Below are 12271 nucleotides of genomic sequence, written 5' to 3'. Positions count from 1 at the left end.
ATGTGCAGTCTTCAGCAGGCTCATAAGCTATGTAAATCCTTAACTTCAGAGAAAAATCTGTATTGCAACAGGACTCTAAGAGTGCAGTAAGAAACCAGTGACTGAGCTCTTCAAATTATAGAGGAGTTCAGGAAGTAATTCATGTACTTTAAAGTTTTGTAAAAGGGACAGCTTATTTCTAAAGAGATGAAATACTAATCAATCCAATTTTACATTAGAAAGTCAACAAAATAGCGACTAAGACAGGAGTATTCATTACCAAAAAAACAACAAGACACCACACACCACATCACAGTATTTCATACTTGCTTAGGAAAAAACTGGGCTTAAAAGTGAAAATATCAAAACAATCACAAGCAGTGAAACACACAGCTGTGGAGGGTCGGATCATTAATCGTGCTTCTCTTCCTCTTAGTTGGATATGAAAAGCACCGTGGAAAAATTTTACTGCTAAGTTTGGTCAAACCTATTAAGGTACAGCAATTTAAGAACTTACATGACATTTCTAGGTCTTGTACACAGGATACAGTTTACAGTGTCACTATGCAACAAGAATAGTGACTCCAACAAGCATGTCTCCCTGTCTTAGAACTCCACAAAGTCCAGAACTAGAGAAATTGCTTACTCTTATACAAACTCATGAGAAACTTTATTACACTGAACTACTACTGTTCTGTCTGAAGAAAATACCACCTGCTACTGGTTTCGCTATCATCAGCACACTGGCTTTCACCACAAGAAATTACATATAGCACACAGTAATGTTTTCTCCATGAAGCTAGAATAGGAAGTCACACTAGGAGTGAAGAACTGCAGTGAGGCTTGCAGCCTGTTGAATCAGAATACAGAGCAACAAAACCCACAGTACCAAGCTTCAGCTTCTTGGTTCTCTGACCATCAGGTTTTGAACAAGATGGTTCACACTGTTAAAGTTATGCAGCCTACACAGAACAGCAAGGATGCCCCTTCTCAAATATATGTCACAAAAGCCACAGCTGCAAAATTAGGAAATTAATGGGGTTTTAGAGGCAATTCATGGAGGTGTTACTTTATTCCATGACAGAGCTTGCATAAGACCAATTACAGAAACATCAAAAAGTACTACAAAATTATGAAAAACAAACAGCATAGCTTTTCTTTACAAGTTTTTAGAAGAATGCAGAAATTGATTCAGTATCAGTCTCTCAATAATAAGCTCAAAGTCTTACATTATACCAAGGGAGGAAGTGTAATCTTCAGCCATGACTAATTCCTTTACTAAAAGACAGTAAAGACTAGTTTGGTTTATATAAAGTACCCACATACTACTCAGGTCTGCATTTACAGGGGGAACACTGAGAATAGTTCAGGTTTGCAAGTTCCTTAACTGTTGCTATAATTGCAATAAAAATATTTACTACTAAGCAACAACAGAATTAAGTAACCTTGAGAGCAAATGCTTCATTTTGAATAGTCTGCCTGATTTTTTTTGCTAGATGCATTTTGAAAGCCTTTCACTAAAGAACCTATAGGGATATTTAAGTAACTTCAGAATGGCAAGGACATGAGCTGCTGCATTTATTATTTTTATCTATGCATTCTCACAGAGCTCATGAGTGTTGCTAAAAAAGGGAAAAGCCTTTATAAAGGTTATGGTTACTAAGTTATTAAGACCTGCCACAGGACTAAGGCAGATTTTAATGCATACTAGCTTTTAAGTTGGTGCCTTTTTTTATATATAGTAATGCAAAAAACTAACTCAAGTGTTTTCCTGCACTGTTTCCTCAACACAGGACATGAAGAGACTGAAGTCTGAGCTGTCAGAAACCAAATTTGTCAAGTGTAACTGCACTGCTATTCTGACAGTTTATTCCAATTGCTATTCTGCATACTATTCTGATGAGCAGTGGCTTGAAGAGCATAATTTAGTTACATTAAAAAAAAAATAAAAATCCAGATAGTAAGTTGAAGCATTACAGTAAAAGAATCCTACAGTATCACCTTCCAGTGGTCAGTTTCTCTGGTCAATATCCAGTTTTGCTGCTGCTTTACATTGTCATTTCACCTGTGCCACACAGCCAGCTCAGTTCCCACCTGCTCTTTGCACACCTCTTACTCACAGAAACAAGCAAAACAAGTATATACCATAAAACTACAAGCGAGCGAAAACAATGACTTGCAACCGAAATTACAACTAGTGTTTCTGAAACTCTGCGCATACCTTCAACGACTGAGTACTTTTCTAACAGCCTTAACACGGGTGTGAAATCCAAGAAAATCTACAGCAGTAGGCAGGTACGAGATAACAGAGAAGTCGTTTTAAAGAAAGAAAAATTAGGGAAGAGCTAGATTTGCAGACACCCTTCTTTTCAGCCGTGTGCTGTGATGTCTCCAGGAGGAGCCTAACTTCCAAGCCTCCGCAGAGAAGAACAGACCGAAAATAAATAAATAAATAAATAAATAAATAAATAAAACAGACTTGACAGCCACCTGGTGCAACCCCGGCAAAGGTGCGCCTCCGCTTAGCCTGTCACCGCTCCACGTAACGCCCGACCGAGAGGACACCACCACGGTCCGGGGGAAGGGGTCTCGCCTCGGCCGCGCCGCGCAAGGGAGGCGCCGTGACAGCCGCTCCGGCCAGCCGGGCGGGGCTCCTGGCCCACCGGGCGGAAGGGAGCGGCGCCGCCTCCCCCGCCCCGTGTAAACAAACCCCGCGCCCCGGCTCCGCTCCCGGCACTGACCTTCCGAGGTGAGGCGGCAGAAGGGCTTCACCAGCTCGGCGAAGCTCAGGTTGTTCTTGCGAGTGAGCTTCTCCGCCTCCTCGCTGCACAGCGCGGCCACCAAGGGTACGAACGAGTCCTGGATGAACTCCTGCACCGACTGCACGCACTGGGCCATCGCCGCCGCCCGGGGGCTCGAGCCGCCCCCGCCACCTTCCTCCGCTCTTCTCCCGCCCGGGCCCGCCGGCTTCCCGTCTGCCTGTCTGCCGCTGCTTCCCTGCGGCTCCCGCTCCAGCCGCCTTGCCCCGGCGCCGCGGCCACTGACCGCTCAGCAACCGGCCAGCGCCGCCATGTTGCGCCTCAGCCGAGCCCCTCAGGTAGCGCCCACTCCCGGCGGCCCTCGCGTTCACTCATGTGATTGGCCGAAAGGGGGCGGGGCCGGGCCGGGAGCGCACGAGCAGAAGCTGCCGAAAGGGGGAGGCGACGGTGGCCGGGTGGGAGTGGGTTTGTATAATATGTTTCCACCCCCCGCCGCCGCGGCTGTTGGTGCGTTCCGAGGCGGGTGTTCGCGGGGAGGTGCTGCCAACGGCCACCAACGGCTTTCGCCTCGCTGAGGCTGCAGGCGGTTGTACCCGGGCCGGAGGCGCCGGAATTACAGAATGTTCGGGATTGGAAGGGACCTCGAAACATTATCTTGTCCGATCCCCCCGCCGGAGCAGGAACACCTAGATGAGGTTACACAGGAAGGTGTCCAGGTGGGTTTTGAATGTCTCCAGAGAAGGAGACTCCACAACCTCCCTGGGCATCTTGTTCCAGTGTTCTGTCACCCTCACTGTGAAGAAGTTTCTTCTCAAATTTAAGTGGAACCTCTTGTGTTTCAGTTTGCACCCATTGCCCCTTGTCCTATCATTGTTTGCCACCGAGAAGAGCCTGGCTCCATCCTCGTGACACTCACCCTTTACATATTTATAAACATTAATAAGGTCACCCCTCAGTCTCCTCTTCTCCAAGCTAAAGAGCCCCAGCTCCCTCAGCCTTTCCTCATAAGGGAGATGCTCCACTCCCTTCATCATCTTTGTTGCCCTGCACTGGACTCTCTCCAGCAGTTCCCTGTCCTCCTTGAACTGAGGGGCCCAGAACTGGACACAATATTCCAGGTGTGGTCTCACCAGGGTGGAGTAGAGGGGAAGGAGAACCTCTGTGGACCTACTAACCACCCACCTTCTAATACACCCCAGGATGCCATTGGCCTTCCTGGCCACAAGGGCACAGTGCTGGCTCATGGTCATCCTGCTGTCCACCAGGACCCCCAGGTCCCTTTCCCCTACACTGCTCTCTAATAGAAGGTGGATTTCTCGCAGGCCGAGGGCTGGCGTTTGCCCCCTGGCCCCAACCGCTGCACTGCCCCTGCCCAGGGTGCCAGCCCCACCGCTGCGCAAGCCACTTGCCTCACCCTGCATCCCTGCCCCTCCTGCCGTGGCTGGGCAGCCCGGGCCAGCTTTTTGTCCAGCGGAGGTGCTTCCTGTTAAACGAGGTGCAGGGGAGGGGGAAGTTGGATCAGCCAGGGTTTTGCAAAGTTATTAACCCAACAATTAAAAAAAAAAAAAATTAAAAAGCATGCAGCTCTGGAGTTATTAAAAAAAAATAGCCAGAATGGTTAAAAAGTAAAGAATTGCTTGGGGTTTCTTTGGCAGGCTTGTTGCTGTTCAGTTGTATGCATAAAATAAAAGTCTTTTTTGAGATTTACCTATTAACGCATGATCGTTATACAGAATTCTGCTTTTACACTTGTAACCTGAGTAAGGAAGTGAGTTGAAAGAAAGACAACAACGGTGATCAGTGACAAGAAGGAGTAATTTTGAACATGTTTTTTACAAATGTGAAGTACTGGAGTAGGGTTGGGTTTTAACATGCTGTCAAGAACAGTCCTTAAGACAAGGCTTGTAAACATCACAAAAAAAAAGCCCTTATGTCTTTGGAAATCAAGGCTTGAGTATGATGGAGCATGATTTCAAAACTAAGATTTGGAAATCATTAGCCAAATTTCTGAGGTTTTGACAGGCCTGTCAGAAGCAGAAAGTTTTTACAAATTACTGAAGTGTGCCAGGTAAGTACAGGACAGACCTTATTCTGAGGGAAGACTTAAAACAGGAGAACAGTCCTTCCTCAATGCAAATGTCAGAGTTAGAGATGCTATTATCACTCACATTGAATGGGAGATCACACCTTATTTTTCAGATGCATGATTTACAAAGGCATAAAAAGCCTTAACTCATTTCCCCCACTGCCAGAAGTACTCTTTATATGCAACTGATTTCCACAGTAAGTCATTACGTATAAAATCCTTAAGAAAAAAAAAAAAAAAGGCAAAAGGAAGATGAGGTTATTTTTATAGTCAGTATTACAGAATTAATATATCCTAATTGAAAACCAAGTAAAACTCATAAAAATAATATATAATTGTCTTCCCTAACAAATTCAGTCATTTGGAAATTAGTGTTCACTCATTCATCTGTATCAATTGGGTCAACTCCTTTGAATGAAAAATTAATTATTTAATATAGGCAGTAAGAAAAAAACCTGATAGACCATACAACTCACTGTTTTTCAGGACTGAGTCCTGGGAATGCTATCCAAAAGCTACTAAATATTGCAGAAAAAATATTTTGGCTTTGATAGATTTTTTAGAACAAGTTGAAGGCCAACATTCTACAAATATTTATTGTGCATCCACATTTGGAAATTCCCCAGTGCTATTCCAAAATAATGTTTTCATGGATATTTTGAAGTATGACCTCCACATGGAGGCTTTGGAACAACAGTGTTTCTCCCGCACTCCTCTTAACCATTACTTCAGAACAATACACAAATTAAATCTGCCAGATCGAACTGGATCAGAAAAAGTCCCAAACCTGCTCACACATTACATTAAAATGTATTTTTAAATTCTGACCATCATTATGTCTTTCTGGCAGATATTAAATTTTTGTTTATTTGTTGCTCTCTAGTCAGGGTGTGGCTGTGAGCAATCTTTGGTAACTGCTACAGAGTGAAAACTCTTTTTTGTGGCTTACACAGGGTGAACTTTGTAAATGTGTTGTGTTTATTTGGTTTTGATTTTTTTTTTTTTTAATTAGAGCAGCTCTGCATTCTAAACCTACATGTGTGTGCTCAACATTTATTTTCTGTGTATGAAAACATGCTTTACACATTTTCATTTTAGCCAGCATTAGCAATTCAATCCTTAGCATTGCTCTCCTGACAGTTCTCCCAGTATTACTCTGTCCAAAGGACTGGTTCCATCACGCCTGTTTCATAGTCTCTGCCATCTCATGGATCTGTTGTGTTTTCCCATGATGGAGAAACCTTTAATGCAGCCTCTCATTTGCCTGCCCTACTAAGAAGGGATGAACTACCCCATCTCCAATGAACACAGTAGCTCAGGGTGTTCTATCCCAGATCTGTCACAAAAAATGCTATAGTCAAAGAGGATTCACAGAATACTATATTTACAGGGCAGAAGGCACATCAGAAGAAATATAGCATCACTAATTACTTATATCATTCCCAAGCCTGGCAACATGTTCACAAGTTTTTTTTCTGACAGTGTACCAATAGATGGGACAGATACTGGACAGAAGCACAAAGGGATAATACAAAGTAATGAATCAATGCTTTAACCATCCAAATTATTTAACCAAAAATGCTGTTTCTTACAGAGAAAGAGATGGGTCAAAGGAAATGAAGGTGAACAAAAGTGAGACTGTGTAGTATGGGGTGGGACAGGGGAGGCCTAGTCAGAGGGAACAGAAAAAGAGAACAAATAGTAAAAACGTGTCTTGAATAGACCAGAACAAAAACATCACTGAGATAGAAAAATATGGCACTGTTTCAGTTGTTAAAAAACCATAACATGACTGTAAAATTTGGACTTGAAACTATGTGTCCTCTACCCCTCTGGTGCTTCCTTGCTTCTGGCAGGAGTGCTTCTTCACCCCCTTGGGCTGGAAGCTTCTTGAACTTTAGAAGTTCTGCGGTTCCTGTGTGCAGATCACCTCGCCAGAGATCATGACCTTTCTGCTTCACTAAGCTGCTACTGAGAAAGTTTATTTGAAAGGTTTTATTCATCTGTTAATAAAATCATTCTTGTATTATTGTGCAGGTTTAAGCCCAATGAAAAAGAATAAAGAATTGCAAATGCTACAATCTGAGGCTGAATCCAATGCTTTTATTTGCAGTTACTGGAATATGGAATATGTCCATTTACCTGTAGGTTAGTTACAGGTTAAAATGTATCCCTGAAAGTTTACATCATGGACTCCCAGTTCCCTGCAAACTTCAAGGGTACATTTGAGTTTTTGCTCAGTTCAAGCTTCTGCAGAATTACGAAAGTGTTGTTTTGCACAGCAATTCACTCCAGCATAACCTGAGGTGAGATTTTAAGATTTAGCTAAAATCATGCAAGAAGCTACATATTGGGGTGTGGGAGGGAAGTTGGTTGGTTGAGGGTTTTTTAATAAACCATAGTGATACAGTAACAAATCATTGCAAGTTAGGTATCAGTGCAGATTTACAGCCAGTTAGCTGTTACATGCTAACTCCTCAAGGTTAATCCTGGACCCTGATTTCTCAGGTTTTGGATTTGCTTATGGCCTTCACAAGCCATAAGCAAATGTGATCTTGGCCAATGTGATCCTGTGTGTTGGCTGTTCTGCACCAGCGTCACTGGAATGGAAGATGAACGGCTGCCAAGGAGAGGCTGTGGTCCGTCTGCCATGCACAAGTAGCCCTCTGAGTTCCACTGCCTTCCGTAGATCAGGAAAATCTCTTAAAATGCCCTTCTGCAGCTTGCAAGATGAGCAAAAAACAACACACACAGACAGAATAAAGAACAACGCCTCCTGGGCTGAATCAACACGTTTTACCAAGAGACAAGGAAAAAAACAATTCTGAAGGAAGATTTCACACAGCAAGGCAGCAAGAACTGTGCCAGGGGCCTTGAGTGTGTACCAAGCCTGTATGCACCAAGCCCATGGTGGCAGGAAGACACACTGGCTGAAGGAGAAGGTCAGTTCTGAAGCTGGGAGGGTTAAATGGTAAGATTTGCCCAGCCATGCCTCAGGGTGGGTCATAAAAAGTAGATGATAGCAGATGGTCCATCTCCAGCTGTTCTGAATCAATGGGACACTCATGCCCTTTTAGGGATGAGATGGGAATACCTGTTCACACAGTTCTCCTTCCAGGCAGTTCCTCCTGGGAACAACTCCCTGTACCTAGGCAGAGCTAGGAAGAGCTGGTAGCTCTTGATGATCCTGCTCAGGCTGGGAATTCCAAGGTAACAGTTCTTTAGAACCTCTCTTTTGTTCACCATTGAAGCAGCCATCTACCACTTTCCTGACTCAGGCCAAGATCAACAGCAATCTTTTATTCTTTGCTGGTACTTCCCCAAGGCTTTTAAGCTAAGAGCCTCTTTTTATTAACAGATGTCAATCTAAAAAGTATCCATAAGAATCAAGGTTTTTCATATAAGTATGGAGCCTCTGCTTAACAAAAGAAAGATAGAAGCAGAAGAAGAAAGGAAGGAAAGCAAGTGAGTCCCAGCTCAGCACCAGAACCTTGGCTCCACTCACTACAAAGTTTAGGGACAGGTATACCTCATAAGAAAAAGTGAAGGTTGCTCCCTCGCTCTCTCTCACACACTCTGTCTCACACTTTCCTTCTCTTTTCCTAATGATCTCAGAGACTTCTATCTTAAATCAGTCATCCTTGCTGTACATTTATTTAAACTGTAGTTGGATAATCTTCCAGATTCTGGAGGGTCCTTTGTCAGAGGAATTCCTGGGGATGTTGCCCCTACTTGTTAAAAGTTCTGAGACACAGACTTTACAAGAACAGTTGGAGACAGGAGAAGATGAAAATGAGCCAAAGAGTAGATTCTCACTTAGCAATCAATGTTTTCCTGGCTCACAAAGAGTATTTTTCCAGGCTTTTAGTTACATAAATAAAGTGCTACGTGGTCATACAATAAAATGCCTTGGGATGATAACATCACAGTTTTCCATTGTTTACCAGATATTACTCCAGGGGATAAAATCAATTTGAGATTTCCTGTCTTTCATATTATTAGAATCACCTCTCTGTCCACAAACAGATTTATTTTACCACATTTAAGAAGCCAAACAGAGCAAAACGAGTAAATAAACTTTTCCTCATCATTTAAAGAAATTCAGTCTTTGAATAAACAGTGCCGATTTTCACTGCAAAAAGTATTTCAATGCATTAGAAACATCTAAGTAGCCATAGAGAGATCAACTGAAGCTTGCTAGAATTTAAGTCATCATGGTCAAGTAGATGCAATTCATCTACCACACCGCAGGCTGATTGAATAGAAAGAATTTTTTGAAACTGCCTTTATTGTATGCAAAAAGGTGTGAGAAATAATATTTCCAAACCAACATTTTGTTATTTGGATTCTATTAATAGACTGTACCGTATTCCTAGAAAGTACCCTGTTTAGACTCTTTGTGATCATAAATTATCATGGTTGGAAAAAAAAAAAGAAGAAGAACAACAGGAGAAAAGTGAAAGAAAAATAGCACTCAAGAGATATTTTTTCATACCAATGGCAAAGGAATGGGAATGGAAAAATTTTTTTCAGGTTACATGTTCCTTCCATTCTGTGTGTCAGTAGAGTTTAGAGAAAGATGAAACAATCCAAATAGCATGTAAAATCTATGAGTTTCACTCAGCTTAATAATTCTTTAAATGCTAGTGCTTGCTGAATAAAATCAGCAATAAAAATAGCTACTGGGTGTTTCTATTTATCTTAGGAACTATCATGTGGATGTCTACTTATGGCATAGTTTCACAAGTAATTGAAGCCAACTTAAGCCTCAATTACTGACACACAAGAAAAAACCCCAAACAAACAAAAAAACAAACCTAAAATTAAACCAAAAAAACAGTAGGTCCACCCTCCCTAATTGCTCCCCACTTTGTGCTACCACTTTGAGCCTCCATAAGTCTTTCTCAAGTGGATGCAAAATCACCTGGAGCAATGAACTAACACAGCTGAATAACCCTATTTTTGACAAGTGGTCCATTTTACCATTTGGCCAAAGCTGCACAAACAGGAGAAAGGAGCCGTGACTCTGAGAAGGAGATGGGACCAGCCCTTTCAAAGGAACCCTGGGCTGCGAGTGACCTCAGCTATCTGCAAAACCACCCTGAAGGTGATGAAATGTTCCTTAGACAGCATGAACTGGACCTGGAGAGGCAATAAGATATAACTTGGTCGCTGTTTTAATTTGGATGAGAAGCGTGCTTGCTCACTGCACTTTGGGTCCATATGAAAAGGGTTTAGATGTAACTGAACTAGAAAATGCTTTCCATGGGCACAGCTACTGCACTGAAACTGCTGATGGGAGGCCAGTCCACAAGCCGAAAAGTGCCAGCTGGTCCAGTCTACAAATCCACTCTTCTTAGGCTGCAAAACTTGGTAACGAAGCCATAGCCATGCATTGTCTTCTTTCAGCTCAGTTTTGGGGATAACTCCAACCATCAGCTACTGTCTGCACTGAAAGCACCAGAGCTGCTTCCTCAGTAACAGTGAGCCAATGGGCTGGCAACAGGGAAACAGAGAACACTTAACTTTGTTTATTGAGATGTACAATACTGCTCTAAGTCTTCCTGCTGAATATAAGAAATGCTACTTTTATTCTGTGACATCATTCAGCTTCTCAATTGCTGCATTATAATCCGAAGCATAAAGGAATAAGTTCTCACCTCAATTATACCAGGAGTCACTGAATTTCATGTGCAAGATGTGATTTTTCCTCTAGTACTTATAGGAATATAGTCCTGAGCTTGGGAAGAGATGGAAGGCAAAGGGTAGAGTCAGAGCACTCCACTCCAGCAGCTTCCAAACAGCACAATGCCAACACAAGTAGGAACCATCCTCTCTGCTAGGAATTAGAATCAAATAGATAATTATTTTTTTGCTGTTTGGGAAAGAAGGGGAATGGAGGAAGGAAAAGGAGTGTCTTAGATTGCATCTGTCAGTGCTGGCTTCCAAACTGGAAAAACATGACCATAGGATAATTTCTTTTTCTTCCATGTCTCATGTCTGGTAGCAGCCATAGCAAGATTAAGTCCAAACTTTCTAAACACTTCCAAATGGCCTGCTTACATTTTTACATTTAGTAATTACATTTAATTCAAAAAGGTATTTCACATTACAACATAAATTACACATCAAAAGCATGACATTACCAAGTAAAAACAGAAGCTTTTTTAAAATTAAACATCCTGGTTGACCTTCAAAATTTCAACTTCTGTTCCAGTTTAAGGTGAAAAACAAATTAATAAAGTAATTTCTTGAGGAACAATATTTCAGTTACCTGTTAGATCTGCACCTACTATACTTCACAAAAATCATCATATATTCCTGAGCTGAAGCTGCCCTTTCCTTTGAAAGGGGGCATCCCCTAGAAAAGGAAAAATCTAGACTTTTTCTATTGCTGGAACAGAACTCATGAACTCACCTCTTGCCATTACAGATCCTCTAATAAGCGGGCAGGTGCAAGGTGATCAAAGAGCCCAACAGCAAAGAGGTGTAGTTCCTCTAATCTCAATGTGGTCTGTGTGGCTACACCCTTTTTAGATAAAGGCTTTGCAGTAGCTCCCTTCACATTTGCCTCTTGTTCACGCTGCCCCTGGGGCTTCTTTTCTCTCTAGTTCACTTTCCAAAAGCCCAGTCAGGTGGAGCGAGCTGTCCCTCAGCCAGCCACTGGCTCAGGCTTGCTGGTCCCTTTCCTTGGTGGAGGTTTCTTCAGGGGAAAATGCTGTGTCAGTACAGAGAAAATTGAACGTTTACTCAAGCATGCATTCTCACACAGGAAAAACAAACAAACAGACAAACAAAAAACACACACACACACAAACCCCAAATATTTACTTGTTACAAATAATGTCTATTTCAAATTGATCAGGAAAGCAGTGAGTGATAGTGGTCAGGCAATACTACATGAAGAAGCATAACAAAAACCTAGGAAGCTAAAGCAGCAAACTTGAATTACAGGTTTACAAAGAAACACTGGAGAAAAATGACTACAGCAGTGTACAAAGCTGTACCTGGAAGGGCAGTACTGCAAGGAAAAATTATTGGACCCAAATCCCAGTTTGCTTAGAGGTCAGAGCAATGGTTTGAGGGTACATGGAGGATGGGCAGGATGGGAGGCCTTTGTGGCTGCAGTGGGAAGGTCTGTGAACCTGTGTGGAAACCACAGTTACAGATAGGACTGGAGCTGGAGGCAAATATCAGGAACAGATAAATTAAAATACCAAATAAAGTTTTAAAAATCATTTGGCTTTAAGCAGATTATTTTCCTATAGGCTGATAACAAAAAATAAATTTCAGTGAATAAATTCATTGGTTTTTCTCATTGCCGCTTTCTCATGAAATCATGGAAGCTAAGTAATGGAAGCTAAGTAATTTCATAAATTAACAAAAATATTTTAATCCTTCTCTTAAAACGCTAACCATTAAAAATATCCGTGCTTATCTTTTTGAC

General features: G+C 42.2%; 1 protein-coding gene across 4 annotated transcripts in view; it reads right to left on the bottom strand.

The window, feature by feature from the left end:
* Nucleotides 1-3079, bottom strand: part of TRAPPC8 (trafficking protein particle complex subunit 8) — a 55169-nt gene extending 52090 nt beyond the window's left edge. For all 4 annotated transcript variants that reach the window (XM_082044397.1, XM_082044398.1, XM_082044399.1 and 1 more), the window contains exon 1: nt 2721-3079. In XM_082044397.1, the coding sequence (XP_081900523.1) occupies nt 2721-2877 (157 nt within the window). In that variant the 5' untranslated portion in view covers nt 2878-3079. The remainder of the gene's footprint in view (nt 1-2720) is intronic.
* Nucleotides 3080-12271: the final 9192 nt, after the last annotated feature.

This window comes from Streptopelia decaocto (genome assembly GCF_964273445.1).
Source record: "Streptopelia decaocto genome assembly, chromosome: 2".
Lineage (NCBI taxonomy): Eukaryota > Metazoa > Chordata > Aves > Columbiformes > Columbidae > Streptopelia > Streptopelia decaocto.
Note: the sequence above shows the minus strand (reverse complement) of the source record. Positions and strands in the feature narration are given on the sequence as shown.